Source organism: Meleagris gallopavo, chromosome 7, assembly GCF_000146605.3.
Source record: "Meleagris gallopavo isolate NT-WF06-2002-E0010 breed Aviagen turkey brand Nicholas breeding stock chromosome 7, Turkey_5.1, whole genome shotgun sequence".
Classification (NCBI taxonomy): Eukaryota; Metazoa; Chordata; class Aves; order Galliformes; family Phasianidae; genus Meleagris; species Meleagris gallopavo.
Genome location: NC_015017.2, coordinates 7,433,341 through 7,454,830, shown reverse-complemented (window position 1 = coordinate 7,454,830; position 21,490 = coordinate 7,433,341). Strand labels below are relative to the sequence as shown.

At 41.0% G+C, this 21,490-nt stretch overlaps 1 protein-coding gene across 1 annotated transcript in view; it reads left to right on the top strand.

Annotated features, from left to right (window-relative positions):
* Window positions 1-21,490, top strand: part of STAT4 (signal transducer and activator of transcription 4) — a 39,560-nt gene that overhangs the window by 10,780 nt on the left and 7,290 nt on the right. Inside the window, exons 4-17 of the mRNA XM_003207431.4 lie at window positions 6,610-6,708; window positions 7,502-7,594; window positions 9,301-9,379; window positions 10,972-11,057; window positions 11,914-12,065; window positions 13,150-13,308; window positions 14,151-14,243; window positions 15,098-15,157; window positions 16,434-16,451; window positions 16,531-16,624; window positions 17,275-17,319; window positions 19,193-19,276; window positions 19,977-20,075; window positions 20,999-21,134. Coding sequence (XP_003207479.1) covers window positions 6,610-6,708; window positions 7,502-7,594; window positions 9,301-9,379; window positions 10,972-11,057; window positions 11,914-12,065; window positions 13,150-13,308; window positions 14,151-14,243; window positions 15,098-15,157; window positions 16,434-16,451; window positions 16,531-16,624; window positions 17,275-17,319; window positions 19,193-19,276; window positions 19,977-20,075; window positions 20,999-21,134 — 1,297 coding nt within the window. The remainder of the gene's footprint in view (window positions 1-6,609; window positions 6,709-7,501; window positions 7,595-9,300; window positions 9,380-10,971; window positions 11,058-11,913; window positions 12,066-13,149; window positions 13,309-14,150; window positions 14,244-15,097; window positions 15,158-16,433; window positions 16,452-16,530; window positions 16,625-17,274; window positions 17,320-19,192; window positions 19,277-19,976; window positions 20,076-20,998; window positions 21,135-21,490) is intronic.

Sequence of the window (21,490 nt, the reverse complement as noted above, 5' to 3'; positions counted from 1 at the left end):
AGACACAACTAAGATGAATGTATGAAGATGTTTATTTCAGTTCAGGTAACTGTAAACACAAGTTTCTGTATCAGAAAGGAGAAGGATGAGGGATCCTAACGTTATTTCTTTTGGACCATCAAAGAAAACTGACAAAAAAAAAAAAAAAAACAATTAGATCTGAGCTAGGATATTCCAATTAGTACTTAACAAATATTTCTAGTAAGCACTGTACTGAGAAACAGTTGCAAAGAATGGAAATGTAGCCATTGATGTTTAGGTTGCAGTTTCCTGTTAGAGCTAAGAATGGGGTGAGAATGGAACATAGAGAAAGTTTGTAACACACCACAGAAAAAAAAAAGAAAAAAAAAAACAACAAACCCAACACATAAAATGTTATTTACATGTGTTTAGTGCTCATGCAACCTGATACATCAACAAAGCAACGAATTTTATATAATACCATCCAAGCTGGCTTTTCACATTAGCATCTTGCCATCAGCATGTTTTCAAGCTTAATCATTAAAGCTGTTTACAAAATAATTTGGCGTGCAAGTGGGGAACCTTGAATACAATCTCCAGACCGAATGCTAACCAGCCAACCCTCTGCCATCAGTGATTGCAGGCTTGCAGCTGCATGGCAGCTAATGAGGTTTTTTTAACAAAGGATTCCAATGCATGGCTGCAAAAAGGTTCTTCCTAAAGTAAAATGTTTTGGAGTATAAGAGTTAGCTTATGCACAGATGTTTAAAAATCAAGAAAATACAACCTTTAGCACTCCTTGCTCGCTCTGATGGCTCAGCTGCCGACAGAGATCTGCCTGGGAGGATAGCTAATGGGGCTCTAGGCTTTGTGTCCAAATGACAGAGGAAAGAAATAAAAAATGAGATGCCCTCCGCTATTTGCCCTCTTTTGCAGGGAAAATTGTGTGATTATTTTGAAACATTTCATTTGACTAAGAAGCATCGCTACGTTATTCATTCCCTGGGGCAGCACAGTCGCACCGTGTGATGATGAGATCTACAACAGTGTATTTTCTGCAGCTGTATCTCACCCACTACCTGCTGACAAGCCTACTGCTCCTATAGACCACCCCTTGGCTCTTTCTTGTTTGTGCTGAGAGGGACTCAGTGGAGTTTAGGGGCAAACCAGAGTATGGAATAAAGGACCTCTGCCTTCACAGCTTACCCCAGCTCTGCTCTGGTGGCAGGTGCTCCCAAGAATGTTTATGCTCTTCTGGAAGTTACGTACCGTACTATATGAGTACAGCAGAAACACAACACTGCAGGGTTATGATTTAGGGCTTCCCACATTCAGAGGAGTTGTCTAAAAGAATGAGTCTGCCTTTAAGGTTCTCCTAGGTATTTTGAAAGCGGGAGGGGAAATCTAAAAATAAGAATCGAAGAAGAGCAGTCACAGGTACTTCCTCTTAAAGACCTAAATAGAACAGAGCCATCTTTTTGGTAGAAAAAAAGAATCTTAGTAAGAATAGAACGTACTGAGAAGCAGGGTTTCAAAAAAAAACAAAAACAAAAAAAAACACCCAACAACAACAACAAAAAAAAACACTCTTCACCAAAGAAGAGAAAGAACAGTCGGTCCTTGCAGTACGCCAGTACACTGAGATAGCTGTTCTGCCTGCCTGCACAAACAGGGACAATAAATCAAGGCAAAAAATGACAATTATTTTGTTTTGTTTTCATTACAAGATGAGATACTTGCTTATTTAGAAAGATGCTGAATATCCAGCTTGGTAGAATGAGGGTGTCACAAGAAAGCAACAAGGAAGGCAACGTGTTCTTTCTTGACATTGCAATCCTGTTCCCTGTCTGTGTCCCAGCTCCCTTCCATCAAATATTCACTCAACACCAAGACATCAGTAGTTGTCATAGTTAACAGTTCCATGCTGCCAATAAAGGTTTTATTGCACACGCCTGAAAGGCATACAGTTGGGTTTTGCAAGCAGAACCAACAGAAAATAGCTAGCACTGATGGTTTTTACAGTAAAAAATGCACTCTTTCAGAATTCGAAAGCACTAAAACCTACTCAAACCATTTTTAAGGTCACCTTGAAAAGCAGGTAAAAGTTGGGGTTTTTTAAAGGTTAAACACCATCCTTGTACGCTAGAGGTAGTAAGCAGCAGCCAAACCCTTCTAGTCACATCACTGAAACACAGAAAACAGAGTCAGGATATTCTGTAGTGCATATAAGGAAGTACTCATTTATAGACATGCATGGTATAGAGACCTTTGACACATGAAAAGAAAAGCTGTCAATATCACTGCGGTTGGGAGTGATCCTATTTGTGATGGAGATACCCAGGGGAAATTACACAACATTGTTGGGGGAAAATTATTAAATGCTGGGGGAGGGGGAAGCAGAGTAAGCCAGAGAGCCAGTCTCTGGTATAGATTTCTTAATTCTTCCCAAGAAAAGCAGTACATTTCCAACACTAAAATTGACAGCTCTCTGTACCAGCACATGTACTTTGCAGTTCCATAACATGTATTTTAAAGTTTCTCCATTATCTCATAACTTAGGGAATCAGAGTCCTGCATTTCCCAACCCCTGAGGAGGATCTGAAAACATCCCAAACAACTCAGGCTGTTTTAAAATTCACCTAACATGTTTAAATGCTGCACACTATAATGTATCCATCTTTTGTGCAGAAATGCCTTTTTGTTTCTCTTCATAATTTGGTAAGATACTTCAACAACAGATGCCTCTGAGGTGCAGACAGTGCATTCTGGGCAGTGGTAGGAGGGATTTCTCCCCAGAAAACGTCATCAGCAATCAGAGAAAACGTTCATCTGTTCAGAATGAAAGTTTTACTACCTATTTGTTTAAATTTATCATCATGGTGGCACTCATTGAAAGTAAAATTCTTCAAATAAGACCAATTGTTGTTTGTTCTAAACCACAGCACAGAAGACCTCTCCAAAACAGAAGAGAGGAAAAAGAAAATTTCTAAGACCAATAAAATCGCTGCTATAGTAGTAGATACAAATAAGATTTCCTTTTGAAACTTCAGATGAAAAGTGAACCACAGGCTTCTCTTTGTTGGTATTTATAAAAAGATGATTCTAAGTTTTCCTCTCTCTCTCTCTATATATATATGCACACATTTAAGTACATTAATAACACAGTCTTGCACAACTACAGAATCAACATCCCTTATCCTTCCCCAGCTGCCAATGCTTTTGTTGCATCAGCTCAAGCTTGCTGTCTTCGGTTAGCTTTTCTTTATTTCCCAACTTGCACCACTTCTTCAACGATAAGAAATCAGTTCCAGCTTGCCATTTGGAAGCCAAATCCCACCCTCAACCAAAGACAAAATGGAAGTACAGAAGAGCAAAAGCTTACAGTTAACTGATAATACCGGCTGGCACAGTTTGAAGTATAATTTCCTTTGAGAAGTATAAAACACGGGGAGAGAAAAAAATAAATAAATCAGTGATTATTTTGACATTCAAAAACTATTAGCTATTGTTACTCTTAGTAATTATAGCCATTTAATAAGTTGTAACTCTTAAGATACGTTATAATTTGTTTACTCATATCAATTTCTTAACTTTAAGTTACAACCCACCTGCTATAAGTACTGCAGAAGAGGTGGGGCACTGGAATAGGTTGCCCAGGGAGGTGATGGAGTCACCGTCCTTGGAGGTGCTGTACTGAGGGACATGGGCTAGTGGGAAATATTGTGGTAGGGGGATAGTTGGACCGGATGAACTTAGAGGCCTTTTCCAACCTTGGTGATCCTATGATTCTGTTCACGTTGCACAAGTACCACAGATCTAGGTGAGCATGACAGGCTGGCTGTGGCACACTGCTCTGCTCGTGCCAGCTGCCCACAGCTTGCTGTGTGCTTTCATTTGGGTGCCAGAAAGGCCCATTGCCTTCCTTTGGTCACAAGATGTGTATTCAGACCACAGCAGCTGCAGAGCATCATTCCAGCCTTTAGATGGAGGGGGGCTACAGCCTTGACAGCTCTCTGTCGGTCTGCTCTGTGCCTGCTGGAAGAGCGAAACGAATCAAGCAGAATCGAACAAGTGCCAGGCAGGCATGAGTGAGAGAAACATTACAGGCACAACTGATTACTAGGGCCGTCTGAGTTACAAAAGGGAAAAAATAGTTAATTTCCATTTCAACTCCTGATTCAGATGGTTTTCCCTTTCTGAAACAAAGAGAGAGAGCTTTTACATGTTTTGCATATGAACGGTATCTAGAAATGCTAGGAAAGTCCCTGATACCTGGCATTCATCTGTGGGGGATTTTAAAACATCCCAATGTCAAGAGGCTTTTGAAAGCTTTTTCTGTGTAGGAGTGTCCTCCAGCTCCAAGAGATTTCTATTTCGTTTTGATTTACTTACAGGCTCTGTTTGAATCTTTCTTGTTACACAGCAAAGACAAAAGGATCCTCAGGGTCTCCGTGGGGGTTGTTTGGGGGAAAATTTCATTACTGATCTCTGCAGCCAGTTTGATTTTTTCAAGTCTCCCTCCTTACACTCAAAGCTTCAAATAGAATCACAGCCTCAGCCTAGATTAACACAGGTCTTTTGTGCTCTTTGGAACTCCGTACTGCAACCCAACACTGGTGTTCAGGCTTCTGCATCCAGAAGTTCCTCAGGAACCCAAAGACCTCCCTTGCAGGATTGTGTCTTTATATTAAAACGCTTTCTAGTCATTATCAAATTTTACCAAATTCAGTTAGACAGCAGTTAGCTGGAAATAAACACTTCTCACTTCAGTTAGTCTGCAGAGATATCACTGCATATTAAGTAAGCTCCTTGTGTATTAGCCATCCATGAGGAAGGCAGGACACTGTTTCACCAGCAGAAAAATAACACTTAAGTCATCAGACCAACTGATAAATACATGAGTCAGTGGATTTACACCGGTTACAGATTTCCCACCACGACTCTCATCCCAAGCCTTGTTACAAAAAATGCTTTTTTTTCAAGTCAAGGCTCCGACAATGAGGCTTAGCAATGCAAGCTACTGTAGCTGAAACCAGCCAAATGCTCCTGACTAAGCACATCCTCATCCTTAACAATCAACTCATGTTTTGCTGAGCAGTTTCAGCCCATTGAGGGGCAGAAAACCCCTCAGTGCCAACAGCTGCAGCTAGTTAATTACCTAACTGGTTTTCTACCATCCTGAACTGCTTTTCCACAAGTCAAAGAAGGCACAACCCTCAGACTACTTTGAGTGTACACTGATGGCCATGTGGGACAAGTACTTCATTTATTCCTCTCCTGGGATGAATTCAAAAACCCCAGCAACATCACAAAGCTTACTTTCATTGCCAACAATGCCATGAGAGTCAAAGCTGCCCTAGAAGGGAACGCTTTGTATATCACTCATTTAGCTGTAAGAGTCCTGTGTCTATCACCTCATCTCTACCAGAAATGAGATTATAGCCAAGTGTGGTATTTAATACTGAGCAGCTTGAAGTCTCTGCAATTAAAATTATCATTTTTGTGCAGTATTCTTTTACCTTGCAATGGAAGTCAAAACACATCATGAAATCATGCAGAAGCACCTGGGAAATTATCTGGATCTATCTAGTGAAAATTGCTAGAAACATAGGCCTGCTGTCACAGCAATAGATATGTGCTCGGAAAGTGTGCTCACATTTCTATCAGCTGTGTCCACATACTTGGTTTCTAGTGGAGCAATTGGTATGAGATAACAAGGCAAAACACAGCATTGGTTTAAGTATACATAAACCTATCAAGTCAGATACACAGAAAGCAAGAATAAATGTGACTAAAAACTGATCAAAAAGAGGAGGAAAAAGGAATAAGTCTAAAAGAAGAAACTGTACAGGAAGAAAAAAGAATTGGATTAATTCTAATGAAAAAAGGGTACATGAACACTGAATGAAGGGCATCTGAATGAAAGAGACATGAATCTTGAATGAAAGGCACGAAGGATATTGAGAAACACTGAACAATACACCACCATGAAAGATGCTGCTTGAGTTATCAGGCCTTCCTATTTGATAAATACAGCGAAAACCAGTATTTTTCACAAGGCACCCATTTATCTGTCAAACATCAGCAATTCTGCACCTTCCTTAAGATGGTGTAAAAAATAGTCAAAATTTTAACTGTTTGGCTTGGGCCAAAGCTCTGCTGCTGCTTCCTTCCTTATTTGTTGCAGGAGATAAATTGTTCATAGACTAAAATTAAGTCTTCTGCTTTCTGCTGAGGATGCCTTTCTGACTGCATCATTACCATGCTTTTTCTTGGCTGAAATGCTCCATGCTAACAGCAACATCCTATTGAAAATGGAAAACATGACGAAAACACGCATAGAAAAGACGGACAGGAACGCTCTATCAAATAGCAGTGGAGCAATTTGATCATCAAATTACGTGCATCTCAGAGTTGCATCTTTATATTCTCTGTAGGATACTTCCATGAGTATTTTATGACCGTGTCACTAACTGGTGCTGCGCTGTAAAGCTGAAGCAACACGAGCAAAGGTCGAGAACATGGGGAGAGTCTTTTTCACCCACACAAAGCTGTAGCTCAGAGACAGTGAAACCACATTGTTTGTGATTTCCAGCGGGAAATCCTGAATTCTCAATTTTTAAAAGTTCTGTTTATTTGTGTTTGCAGGGGAAATACCATGGCAATCCCATGCATATAGCAGTGATCATCTCAAACTGCTTAAGAGAAGAAAGAAGAATATTGGCTGCAGCCAGCATGCCCGTGCAGGTAATGAATTACATTTCCCTAATTTACACCACGTTAATCTGCCCACGTGCTTTTAGGACCAAATCCTGTCCTGTCATTGTGAATTCCACTAGAGTGATTTACGTGCATTGGGGGGTTGCCAAATGTTACCCTTTAAACTCATGTTTGTACTTCATTAGTGGCTCTGCTGCAGCAAACATTGCTATAAGTGACTTCGATGTCACAGCTAATCTTCAAAGACTTTAATCTGTGGGAAAGACTTGAAAGAGATTATTCTTTGCAAAACAGATGTACACATATTAAATTATGCATTGCGCTAATTCGTATGAATTATGCAACACAAAAGACATTCCATCTTATGCGTTACACTGACGGTTTTTATGTTACTTGAAGGAAGAACTTTTAAAATCACATATACGACCGTTTTGTGGAAATGGTTATATGGTTAAAACCCAGATAGAATATCATTCAAGGCAACTTTGTTCTTTTAATAACCTGTGGAGGCAATATGCATTTTTATATGAGAACTACGATACCGGCCTTTTTTTAGAAATCTAATCATCTATGTTTCAGGTCCTTTAATTTACTAGACAATTAATCTCTGCAGTACACCCAAGCCCTTTCACCTTTTGGATTTCCAAATGAAATAAGTATGCTATTGAGATTTGTGGAGCTAAACAGATTGAGTCGTTCATACCAGTCCTCAGCCAGTAGAACATTGGGCTATAAATTCCCTGTCTGTGCTAGAACGTGCCATATCATAAATAACACTTGGCATTACTCATCCAAGAATTACCTGCTCAATGTGTTCCAGGGACCACTGGAAAAGTCCTTGCAGAACTCCGTGGTTTCAGAGAGACAAAGAAACGTGGAACACAAAGTGTCAGCCATTAAGAACAGCGCCCAGGTATTTTGTTGTCCTGTTTCCTATCTGCACTGCCACAAGCTATGAGTTTCATAGACACATCTATTGTTAAGCCAGGTAGCACCAACACCTTGTGTCGCTCCATTATCCCATTATTCTCCAGATCCCAGCCCAAGTTAACTACTCAATATGCACATGGGTTCTCAGATGAGTTTCTGCAGCAGCTCTGGGTTCAGCGCAAGAGTTACCTAGTTTAAAGCTGTCACACTCATTGCTATGCAAGTAACAAGTGGATCACTGAGTGCAGTAAGAACATACCTACTGCTTCTAAATAGATGTGAAGTTCAACCAACGTACTTCTGCAGTTCCATCTCCTTTAGTTGGGTCAGAAGCAGCTAGACTTCCTGACCTTTGAGTCACGTGCGTACCAAAATTTCTGTAAAGCTAAAGACTACATGACATAATTATATGTTTTGGAAGCATGAGGGAAGAAGAATGCTGTGAGCTGATGGTAACAATTCTCCAGAAGCTTGTCATACCACTGCAGAGCAGATTAGGACTGAGCCCTATAGCTGTGTCTCGTATAATAGGCTGCAAAAGTTCACAGAATAACTGCCCGTCCATCTCAAGGCAGGATAAGGATTCAGACCACCTGTAGCCTTTTTAGGATCCCAGCACCTCTTCTAGCTTCATAGCAGACTTCAGGTAGAAATTATATTAGAAATACTTGTCCATATGCCGTCCTCAAAAAACACTTCAGGCATACTGGAAAGAGGTCCTACTAGCATTCTCTCATAAGTGTCTCCGTACACAGAGAAGAAAGGTAGAGAGATGAAACCCTTAAAAAGATAAAGCTAGCTTTAGAAGTTGTGGTACTAGATCTCTATCAATGTTACAGATAAGAGCTGCAAAGCAACAGCAGCCAGATCTGCAACTCAGCAGCTAACCACGCTGCTCCTCCAGCCTGTGTCTAGCAAGCATCTATGAGGGAAAGTGCAGCCACCCTTGAAAGACCAGGGAAAATGAGAATAATTTCCAGGTACAAGGGTTTTTTAATAGGTAATTAAACTGAACACAGAAATCAGCCAGATCCTTGTGTACGAAATTTCATACCTTGCACACATAATTTAAAAGTTCCAAAAAAAAAAAAAAAAAGAAGAAGAAGAAAGCACAATTATTAACTTGGTGTGTCCTAACTTAGCAAACGAACACCTGTATTTTCCCTGACACCGAACTTGCATATCTGAGGGAACTACAAAGCATTGGTCGTGGGTCGTTGGCAGAATCAAGGCTTCCTATAGACAGCACAGAAAAAAGCTTTTGAAGCAAACCAGATTATTTCCTACAGATTCATTTTCCTTCCCTTGATACGTCTTTTTTGAATTATCTTTGTATGTTGTACAGATACAACACCTTCTAAACTTTTTGCTGTAGGTATGAAGACTAACCCTTGCAAAAAGCCAAAGCAGTAAAACTGCATCACTCCTTTACCAAAATTGCTAAGTATTCCTCTGAAAAATCAAGCCACTGCTGCTCTCTTTGCTGCTCAAACCTTTCTGACTTTGGGAAATTATGCATTTGCTTTAAGGCTATACAGAGTCAGTGAAGTTACTGGTGTAACATTTTACGTGTTCAGGTGGTAGGAAAGGAGAATGCTATGTTATGCCTTTATCCATTACAAAGCAAGTTCCTTTTTATGCCACTGTGAACACCGAAGTAATTTCTCACTTTCCTCTCCCCTGGGAAAGATGACTGACCAGGATGTCAAATACTTGGAAGACTTACAAGAAGAATTTGACTTCAGGTATAAAACAATACAAAGTTTAGGTAAGTGCTTTTGTAATCGTTTTTAGATTTGCTAGAAAAAAAAGTGATTACACAACTAAAATCCAGCCTCGGGTTTTTCTATGCATTATTGAGATAATATATGTAAGCATAAAAATAGATTTTTAGTTTGTATAAAGCCATAGTCTGAGACATAATGACTCTCATGGGGTTAAAAGGGCAAATATGATCCCACTGTTCAAGTGCAGTTATTTTCTATAGATAAGGGGCACAACACAACGAGAAGAGCATAACTTTCTTAATTTAAAGAACTTATTTTTCCTTCTCCTTCTGGTTGACTTGGCTCTTCCTTGGCACACCGTGGAAGAGCTTCTTATTTCCCAGAGTACTGTTTTAGCCTCTAACTTGGCTGTCTATTCTTTTTTGACCACAGTGATGATAATCAGCTGGTAAGCACTCTGAATGCATGTTTGACCTACGATGGTTGAGATCTGCAATCTGCACACTGCAACAGCACTTGCATGATCTCTTTCAGAAAAGAAATTGAGGTCCACTCGTGTCTACTCAGATACCTTCCTGGTACCCTTTGAACACGCAGAGATAGCTGGGGTTTGAAACGCCCTGGTTCTTGAACACATTACTTGCGTGTTTAAGGCTGGATATGGCTAGACAATTGGAAGAGATCAAATTGCTATGGTTGAATGAGGTGTTGGTCATCAGATCAAACACAGTTATTGACCAAACAGATGATTGAAACCTGCCCCACTTACGAAATCAAACATGCTTACATAAATGACTTTCAGGGCTTACAATTTCACTTTGCCAACAATTGCTGCACACCAGCTTGAAGTACTTTAAAACGCGTACGTGAGCAACTGCGATGGCTGAGCAGAGAGTCGAGCACCCATCTCCCTCTCTCTCGAAGTACATACTCTGATGTAATGAGATGTCAATCCACAACTCAGCAGAGACACAGTTGGCACCAATTTCTTTTGTGAAGGTAGCATGAGTGACACAAGTGCAAAAGGTGGGGGATGAGCCAAGTATGAGTGCCTATGTGGTGAGCTTGGGGAAGCTTGAAGCTAATGCACGATCCACGGAAGGAAAAAAATTACAGAAAGGGGGAAGTACCTGCATTCGGTACTCCTGGCTGCTAAAATCCCCATGGTGATGAACATTTTATCTGTTTCAAACGCGTAACCTTGATGCATGTCAACCAGACAAGTAATTCACTTGGAGCCCAAAGAGCTTTACGTGCTGACACCACGAGCGTGTGTCAATAGTACGCAGATCAATCATTGATCCAAGCCAGATGTACATATCACTATGCACATAAGAAATATAGAGATTGCTGTTTATGAGCCATGCCTTTTCTACCTTTTTCCTGTTCCATACACACGCACATTTCAAGAACGGCATCATAAAACCGTAGCTTAAGTCTGTATGCAAATGGGCCTATTCAAGGGAAATGTGCCATTATGTAATCTGCTGATGCCTGCAGTTTATTTTTTCCCTAGTTCCTCCTGCAGTCAGGTTGTCGGTTCCCCCCCCCCACGTCTCCCATAAACACGCGCACAAACCCCCACGCCCACATCTGTACCGAACTAACCGAGCGATTTTTTCACCCCTGGCAGAGCAGAGCGACAAAAACAGCGCCCTCATTAAACAGGAAATGTTGGCGTTGCAGGCGATGCTCAATACGTTAGACTACAAGAGAAAGGTTAGTGACATCCTTTGTCAGCTGTAGGTCATTTGCTTTCTCCCTTCATTCCCACACCGAATACTCAAAGGCTACTTGTGCCTTCGTGAATTCTCTCCTCGTGGACGAGCAGGCAAACAGGATGTGAGTTATCAGTACACCGAGGGCTTTGTGTTTGTGTGGGTGATCTTGGCGAGCAGTTAAGAAACCAGCAATTAAGCAGAAGCTTAATTAGGGCTATGATTCTGCTCGCCTTAGACGGGAGGACTGCAGAGGAGCTCTTCTGCACTGCACTGGATGGATAGCTTAGTTGGCAGTCTAGAGCTTTTACAGTAAATGAAAGTTATCCAAAGTAAATGTGATCTAGTAATTGCAAAACCAACCAAACAAATACATAGACAATAGCTAGCTCTGTTTAGCAAGAGAGACATGTGACTACGAGCACTTCTTGATCATTCCTTTACCAGTACAGAAAGCCTTGTGTTCAGACACACATACCTTCAAATGTTAAAAGCAAGTCAAATGTATAAACAAAAATAACCCTGTGAATTGGACATGATGCAAAATAGAAGGATTTTATGACCTTGACAGTGCTTCTAAACGTCAGCTGCTTGGAGGTGTTATGCCCACTATGAATACAACCTCCCCCTCCCAACCCTTAAAGAGAAATTTTACTGAGGAAAAGCTCATTGATATTCAGGATTAGCTTTACGTGGTGAGTAATCCAGTCACCTCTGGGCTAAAGAGACAAAAGTGGTGGGACTAAATACAGATGTTTTCAAAATCATACAAAAAATGTAATCAGCACTTTGTGATAATGGCTGAACGTTGTAGCCGTTCCCTCTGGACAGTCCGTGACAGCTATCCCATGTTACAGGAAGTACTAAGTAAAATAGGCCGTGTCATCCACGAAATTGATATGCTCATGAGCAACATGCTGACCGAGGAACTGCTGGACTGGAAGAGACGGCAGCAGATTGCCTGCATCGGGGGTCCCCTCCACGGGGGGCTCGATCAGCTCCAGAACTGGTAAACCTGCGCTGAGCTTATGTTTCCACTGAAAACCACAGGAAGTCTGCAAGCCCCATGCACACAAAATGATAATTCCTTTAGATCGCTTGCCTTGCTACCTTGCAACAGCAGAAAATTCATGAGCAGCTATGCAAGTAAATAACTAAAAATACACTTTGCTTTGGTAGATCAAGCTGTAGAACGGTAGAATTTGCTGGGAGAATGAATGACATTACAGTAAAGCGCTGAGCCTGAGCCAGTGCAGTCGGTCATTTTTTGGTTTGATGGTAGTTGCAGATATATGATACACATACCCCAGGGAGTTTTGCTTGAGTAAGAGCTGTGCTGACTGAGCTTGTCACTGAGGACAGTGGGAGTTTTGTCTCAGCAGGAGCTGGGTAGATACTTTATGCTCTGACTCACTGGGTACATCACAGCTCTAGGCTTAAAGCTACCCAGAATTGAATGACCGAAGTCTGCATCATGGTGGTAATAGAATCAGGCTTAAAGGTGCTTGTGGGGAAAAAAACACAAAAACAAATAACTTTAGATTTAAAAAAAATAATAATACTTTTAGAGAGCATCAGTTACTCTCCCATCTGACTAATACTTTGGAATAAGTAGAATAAATAGCAAGCAGAAAAAAGGAGGGAGAATAACCGAACACATAGATGGTTTTTGCAATTTGAAGAAAATAATTTTTTTAGTTCTTGGTAGCACACTCACTTCATATAACCGTTATCCTTTCAAAGAGTACACTTGGAAAAACTACTAAGCTGTGGGCAAGAAAACTGGCAGCAGTGCCCTGGGTGTAAAACATCAGGACGGTGAAGCATTTCCTCTAAACTATCACAGTCACTGTTGCACTGTTGTTGATGAGGCCTTTGGGGAGATATTTACCTTTGAAAGTAAAGTGGGAAATCTTGCATGATGTATTTATATACAGCTGTAAACAAAAGATGAATGAGCATAATTGTGTATAAAGCTCGAAAGCACCATAATGCACGGAATCCAATTTTCCTAAGCAAGAGCTTCAGTAGATGTTATGTTCTATTAATGGGTAACATGAGAGATTGCAAGGTAATCTGTTGTCTCTCTGTAGTTTTACGCTGTTGGCAGAGAGTCTTTTTCAAGTTAGAAGGCAACTGGAAAAACTGGATGAGCTGTTGACCAGACTGACATACGATGGGGATCCCATTCCAGTACAAAGACCTCAGCTGCTGGAAAAAGTCAATTTCCTGCTCTACAACCTCTTCCGCAAGTGCGTAAGCTATTGTGAACTCGTGTTACTTTCCTTGAACTGATGCACATTTATTGGTAACAATAAAGCCTAACTGTTAAGAATGAATTAAAAAAAAAAAAAGCTGAATCTGCAAGGATCTTAAAGACTGAGTTTCCAAAGGAAGGAGTATGTACGCTGTCATCAAAACTCAGAGAAGCTGAAGGTACCAGAGAGCATCTCGTGTACAGCACTTAAGGTTTTGTGGTCAACTTCTGACACTATGTGAACGCCAAAACCCACTTATTTCAATCACGTACGTACCGCTGAGAATTTTGTGTAGTGAAGCAGCAGATCCTTCTCTTTTCTCTTCACCACCAAAGTAGTCTTCCCTCCCAAATTCATCCATCTACTCATATATAACATTTTCATAATTTGTCTTCTCTGTTGTACCAGCTATACAAGGAGACAGACCACAAGTGGCTATTCTATTAGCTGTGTCTGCAGGCACAACATGGTTTATTGCTTTTTTATAAAATAAGGAAAAAAAACGATTATTTAATTTCACTGGAACCGGGTTCAGTGGACTTTATAGCTTGATTTATGGTTCTGAGAAAAGGCTAGATCATTCAATTGATATTTTAGTCCTACAGAATTTGATTTTGGTTTGATTTTAAAGGTATAACAGATATCTGTTTCTTATGGGAACAATTCAAGTGTAAGTCAGACCCCGAGATCATTTTGAGAACTGAGAGTGAAAATGCCTCTCTTCCATTTTAGCATCTGTAGAGAAGTAAGTCTCAAAGAAATAGATAATAAAGCTTACTGTATGTTTATTTATGCATATTCCTATAAACTACTCGTTTCATTTCTTTCTACCCTAGTTCATTTGTGGTCGAAAGGCAGCCCTGTATGCCAACACACCCCCAGAGGCCAATGGTTCTTAAAACGTTAATACAGTTCACTGTAAAATTAAGGTAAGAAAAGGAAGCCTGATATCAATTCCTCCCTTCATAGGCTGCACTTGACCCTAGGAGACCATTTCAGGATCCATAAAGAAAAGTATTACAACTTCTGTGTCAGAGTCAGGCAGAGACCCTTTCGACTCCAGGGAGCTTTCTCAAGCAAGGGTCTAAAGGACACCGAATCTGTCACTTGTAATAAGTGGCAATGAAGAGCAAACAGCAGAAGGGAGACAGGCAGACTGTGGCCAAAAGTCAGCACCTTCAGGAATCTATATTTATTGGATTCATGGTTTAATGGCTTCGCAAGCTAACAAGTAATGATCCACATCACGCCAGCCAACATCAGAATACTCAGAGCCACTGTAGCACATTAGAAAGAGAAACATCTGCAGCTTGGGAGGTGTGTGATTGGTGTATCAATGACAAGTTATTTCTCTCCCGCTAGCTCCTAGCTTGACTTTGTAAAATGAGGTGAGATTGGAGAGAATCTTGAATCTCATTTCCATCCAGCAGCAAAAAGAAGGCATAGAAGGTGGGAGAGCAGGAGTGGAAAGCTTACACAAAGTACAGTGCAGTTAAATATACAAATCCATCTCTGATCTTTTCATTAGCTCTACACCCACTCCCTCAGACTTGCAGGGAAGATAAAACACTCGCCACTGGATAAACTCATCCCTCCTTTTATGTATAGGACCCTGCAAATCCTGATGCGGTCCTGGATGATTAATCTGTTTTCAGATTATAATCATTTCAAATATTGTGATGTGGAGGTAGCGATCTCTAATATTTTCTGGTGACAAACTTGTTTGCTAGTTTGTTTGTTTTTGTTGTTTTGAGTGTTCACTTATAAATTTTCTGTTTTGAAGGTTGCTCATTAAATTGCCAGAGCTGAACTACCAGATCAGAGTGAAAGCAACTATCGACAAGTAAGAAACTTAAAAGTGAAGAGATTAGGCAACTCTTTTCCTACAGAGACCATGCAGCTTTTTCAGTAGCTACCCTATCTGCTTTCAAATTTGCATAAAGGGGGAAAGAAACCAATGAAGGGTTGAAACATATGGGTTTCACACGGGGTAATGAGGGTAATGACTCTCTCTCATGTGGAAAATCTCTTTGTACTTTAAAAGAAAGCTACTCTTTACTGATATTTTGAAATTGGAGATGAAACATCCATTTAACATTTGTTTCAAGCCTTAAATAAAATTCAGCCTTAAATAGTGGCATAGTGGCATCACAGAAGAGTTAAAATCAAACTCTGTTGCATTTACGGGATAGTCACTTCCCTCTGCCTGTACCAATAGTCCCACGCAGCTGCTCCAAGTGTTGCACACAATTTGTGCTTGGAAAGCTAGCGCTGTAATTAGTAACTACAGCAGCCTGCAGTGTTTTACTCCTGCCTGACATCAAGGCTGTTGCATAAGCTCCTCCTTACTAACAGGTTCAGTACTGCACTAGCTCCCATTTTTCTTACGGCAACCATGAGCCCCAGCTCCTACTGCTGGTTATAATTTCCTGAGCAAAAGGCATTTCAGAGCCTGCCTATAATGTACTAGGTGCAGAGCCAACACTTGCACAAGTACATCTGTTTGAGTTGATCAGTCTTCTTAACAAGACCATGATTTTCAGTACAATGTAACAGACCTAATTCCAGAGCAAGCTTAGTTACCAAAGGTGAAGGCCCCCTAGCACGAAAAACCACCAGGTATGATTCCAGAATCAGCACAGCTGATCGAACTCCTCTCTGCTCACCGTTCTCCCTTGCTCTGGCCACGATGCTTCTATTAGCTCCCTACAAACCACTCTGTTCCTGACAACATGGGCACAGGTGCTGTGCCAAAAGAAGGAAGACAAACACTTGGTCAGGAGACAAGACAGCTTCCTCTCAGAAGCTGTATATGTGCACCACCAGTGTGCCAAGACCTATCTACACAGGCCTCTATTGCCTCACAACACACTCAATTAGCACAGCAGCTTTCAATTTCCATACGTCATTCCAACAGCGGAGGGAAAACAAGAAGTCAGATACAATAACTGCACATCAGAAACTTCAGTTATTTTTCCCAAAAATTGCAGGGATATCAGTAACATACATTCAACAGATATGGGAAAATAGACTGACTCGAGATACATTACTCAAAGCAAGCACAGCTCACGTTTACTGATTCATCATCTGTTTCCTCCTCTACCCCTCTTCTATTTCAGGAACGTTTCAACAGTAAGGTAAGGAAATAAAACATGAGAGTCCTTCAGCTATCCAACACGTTTTCACTGGAGTGCCTAAGTGTCATGTTCTCCGTAGCAATCGTAGATTCGTGCTGTGCGGAACACACGTGAAAGCCATGAACATGGATGAGTCGGCAAATGGCAGCCTGTCAGTAGAATTCCGACACCTGGTAAGCTTGTCTGCTCTTTTCTTGCCCTGCACCTCTGGCGAGGAAATAAGATACTCTTTAAAAGCTACACAAGGAGAACGGTACTGTTGGAAAAAATCTACACTCGTTCTCTTCTCTCTTAAAGGATCATTTAGTCCTGTAACATCTGTGTCACACTCCACACTGCCATAAAGTGAGACTGTATTTCCACAGAAATTACAAACTTAATGCAACAAGAGGAAATGATTAATCATGCTGAATTACACAGAAACTTTCGTTTTTTTAAACAAAAAGAAGAAAAAAAAAAAAAAGACCAATGTCCCGGTGAAATACATAATTAAACACTTCAGATCTGATTGAAACAATGCCTGAGGCAAAAGTCTTTTTGAGAGCCAGCAGAAGTGTTCCAGTAGCTTCTCCAGTGTCTTAGCAAGTCCTGCTTTCAAAGCAGACTCCCTCACCTACAATACTTCTGTGGTTAAAAATATTTACCAGAAGGCCATTCACTGAATGGACTTCACAAGGCACAGAAGTCAGTGCCTTCCTTGAAGCCTATCTGTAAACTCAAAACAAATCCCTATTACACTGAGGGCACCATAGCTACAGTTGACATTCTTTATGTACTCATCTGTAGTTTCTCTGCCACATAATTTCTGTTTTGCTTTATACAGCAGCCGAAAGAAATGAAATCAAGTGCTGGAAGCAAAGGAAATGAGGTTGGTGGATTTATTTTAGATGGTAGTTTTGATTACTCTCCCAAGTATTTCAGGCTGGATTTTATTTAAATCCAACAGCAACCATATGTAAGTAAATTAGATTTTGAAATATATACTCTCCTTCTAAGTGTCGGACTCAATAATCATGCGATTGTATGAGCACAGTGAGAACCTTTTAGAAGCACTCAGAAGCCTCAATTATGTGCCTCGAGTTTACGTATTTAAATAGCTACAGAAGCTGGTAGGAAGTAATCACCTGAATGCCTGCACGCATTGCCCTGCATGGCCTTCTCTTTGGTCAAAGAGTTAGCTTCTGAAAAAAACAAAAAAAAAAACAAGCTTTTAGAGCAAAGCAAGTTGAAATGTGCGATCTGTTGGCCACGCTCACAGCTGACATGACGGTGTGATTGTACTTCCCTAAAAGAATTTGGCATGCCCAAAGCAGGACCGAATTCCCTGATTGATTTTGGTCTGAATCCTGGTCTGGTGTCTCCCTCGTGCGGTGACACAGCAGTATGACACGTCAGAGGGGGCAACAGCCACCCGCAGCATCCCAACCTTGTGGGGCTGTGGGGGATTAGGATGTCCGAGCTGTGACGTGGCTCACTGCTAGCTGATTTTCACCTGCGGGGCTCCTCCTTGGTCAAAGCACCGCCCGGAACCTTTAGGAGCATAAACATTTGTTTAACAACAGCTGAAAGCATATTCACAATCTTGGTTTGTTGAGGCTTAGATCTATTTTTTCCAAAATCTCAGGTTTTTTCAAACTTTTAGTGGGGCAGAGTTAAGTTTCCCAAACCTCTTCAGCTTGATTCTAGCCGTGTTAAAACATTTGAGCTGAGTGGATGGGTGAGCATTTCACTTAAAATGCAGCTCTATGCTGGATTTTCCCTTGGTAAGGCAGCTGTGTGATGCAGATGCCTGAGGATCTCCTGCAGCCACAGCCTCACGTGTACGCAGAACCTTTTGTTACAGCATCTGTGCACGTCCTGAAGGAGGTGCTCTGGGAGAAACAGGAGGCCGTGAGGCACTTTCCCAAGGAACACTTCCATTTACATTGACTCAAAGTGGAAGTACTTTGATTCAGGAATACAAATCCTCCCTTCCCTCCTCTCTTTTCCATCTTGCTTTCATTTTTTTTTTTTTTTTTAAGAAGTCTGGCAAACAAATATGAAAAAAAAAAGGGAAGAAAAAATAAGAAAAAAGCTTTTTATATTTCAACTCGTGGGGATGGAAATATCTATTTTTAAAGACATGGCTCTCAAGGGGCAAAGATTTTGCAGAGCTGCTTATAGAGCTGTGCTAGTTTGTAATCCAAGCAACATGTTGAAAAACAAGCTAATCAACTACGACAGACAGATTGTTTGTCAAGAAGTTTCTGCGTATACTTGAAAGAAAACAAAACTGTTCTCTAGGACAGAAGCTTGCTTGTGCTTAAGGACATGGCTCCTGTAAATGCTTTTTTTTGAGCTGCTTGCTTGTTTCCTATTTAACATGGGTGTTTAGACTGGGGCTGTCAATCAGTAGAGAAACTTCAGGAAGAGTGGGAGACAATAGCAGACGCACAAAAATCTGCTACATTTGGGTGCAACACCATGTTGTAAAGCAACATTTTTACCCAAGTTGAAAGTTAAAAAAGCGTTGCTTTAAAACCAGGGTTGTGGTTTTGTTACCGTTTAAGAATCATCAGTAAAAAATCCACCAGAGATCTGGATTAGTTTAGAGTTGAACAAAGGGTTTCCTTCTTCTCTTCTGCTTAGAGATGAGATGTGTGCTTTCTTGCAGCTTTGTGTAATCTCAGCAGCTGGATTGCCCTGGCGGTGTTAAACGCCAAGCACACACGCACAGTTCATTGTCTGCTTTTCCCCCTCAGGGCCCTCATATGGTGACTGAAGAGCTGCACTCCATCAGCTTTGAAACGCAGGTCTGCCTGTATGGACTGACTATCAATTTGGAAGTGAGTATATTCTGGACAGATTTTCCGTGGTGAGAGCAAACAGCATTTTCCAGGGGCTCACAAGGAGCAAGCCTGTTGGGCCAGGCTGCAGGCCCATCTATCCTAGATGCAGTAAGCAGTTGCCAGATTTCCAGAACTGCACAGATTTCATGTAACTTGCTTAGCCCTTCTATGCAGAAGCCGAAATACAGGCTGATCTAAAGACCATACAATCCATTTAAGCCCAGTGACAAAAAAAAAAATAATAATCATATGCACTAGAAGGCACATTTCTCCATTAAACATCATAAATTAACACCTTAGAAAATGTTACAACAACAACTGCAAGCAATATGCTCAGGACATCCCTGCATACCTAAAACAGACCATTATCAGAACCAATTAATGACCAACACTACCAGGACTCACTCTTCTGTCTGCAAGAAGTCACGCAGCCATTTTTCTTTACAACTTTCATGCAGCTAAAAGCCAAACTTGCTGCCCAGGCCAAGCTAACCCAAAACCTGAACACTCTCCCAAAGCCTATTTCTCTTTAGAAACAGGCTGGACAGCAGTTATCAGCAGTTGGTCTCGCTCTACTATGCTGGAAGTGCCCAGGCTCAGGAGCAATGTTTGGAGAGGGCAGAAGACCAAGGAAGGACTAAAAGACAACAAATAATACAGCACTGTCATTACCTACTGTGCTCATTTTTTCCTCCAGACGAGCTCTTTGCCTGTAGTGATGATTTCCAACGTCAGCCAGTTACCCAATGCATGGGCTTCTATTATTTGGTACAACCTATCAACCAACGACCCTCAGGTAGGTCTTCAGTACACAAATAGTGGCTTCCTGCATTTTCACACTCTTATTATTTGGTTGCCAAGTACATTCACTATAAAAAGGCTGTTTCTCCCTCTTGAAAAGACCTTATTTTCTTCAAATACGCAGTTATCAACATCATACTCCTATGTTATTTGTTCTATCTCCTGTTCCCTGCCCGGATGTAAAACCATATGCCTCTTAGCTTTCATTTTTTAGACTAAAGTATTAGCTCACAAACTAAGGAAGGGTGATTACCCTCCTTCACAACTTACCCAGGTCAAATTTGTTGTTCTAGAACGTGGTTGATTAAAATCACACGCAGCACAAAATAATTTCACAGGTGCGATCCAAAACTATTGAAGTAGATTTATGGTTGGGTCTATAATGTAATTAAATACCATTTCCCCTCATTTTAGAGGAGCTAGTGCTTCACACGGAGAAGACTGCAAGAGCCAGGTAGCACTGTCTAGTTGCTTCGATGCTGAGCAAAAGCAGAATCATTATTTCCCGTCTCCTGCTGGCACAGCACAAATTTTACATTCAATTGCTGTTGCATTTGCAAAAATTGCATTTGCAAGTTGCAGAACACAGGATCTGCATTTATTGGACAGGCATTAAGCATATTTTCACTGCCTTAACATACATCACTACCAGAAGCGCAGCAAGGTATTTTATCATCCAAGACGTACACAGCCCCACACTCTCTCCAGGAGCATCCCTCTGTAGGTTTGCTAGTAACCAGGGAGGAACCAAGGCACCTTTGTCCAAGTTCATTCCGCTCATCAATCCACCACACCCCCCGTTTTATTTTTTTGGGTTATTTGTAAACACTTCTGGCCTCTGCTTAAGCACTTGCTGCTTTATTTTAAAGCCTGGAGTATTGTCCATAGTTGCTAAACAAAGCATTCGTTCTGTTGCAGAATTTATCTTTCTTTAACAATCCCCCTGCCGCCACTCTAAGTCAGCTCTTAGAAGTACTGAGCTGGCAGTTTTCATCCTACGTTGGCCGTGGACTCAATTCCGAGCAACTCAACATGCTGGCAGAGAAACTTATGGGTAAGTTTGTAGAAACATACAGATTTTATTTGTTTTGGGGGCTCTTTTATTTGATAGTCAGAGGTAATAACTTCAACCATGACTTCACTTCCACCCTTGACTTGAAAAATACCTTTGTGACATTGTTTTTCTTTAAAGAAAAGCACACGTCAGCTTATTCTTACCACAAAGTGATTCGACTTCTGAATATCCAGGCTGCTAAGCTGAAGAAAGAGGGCATCAGAGTCACGTTCAGCACTATTTTGTTTCCTTAGCAAGTAGTTGTTATCTCCATCATCAGCTATCAAAAGGAAGTCTTTTTGCTTGTTTATGGGATTTTGGCTTTTTTGGTGATAGCAATGTGTTGGGCTTTTTTT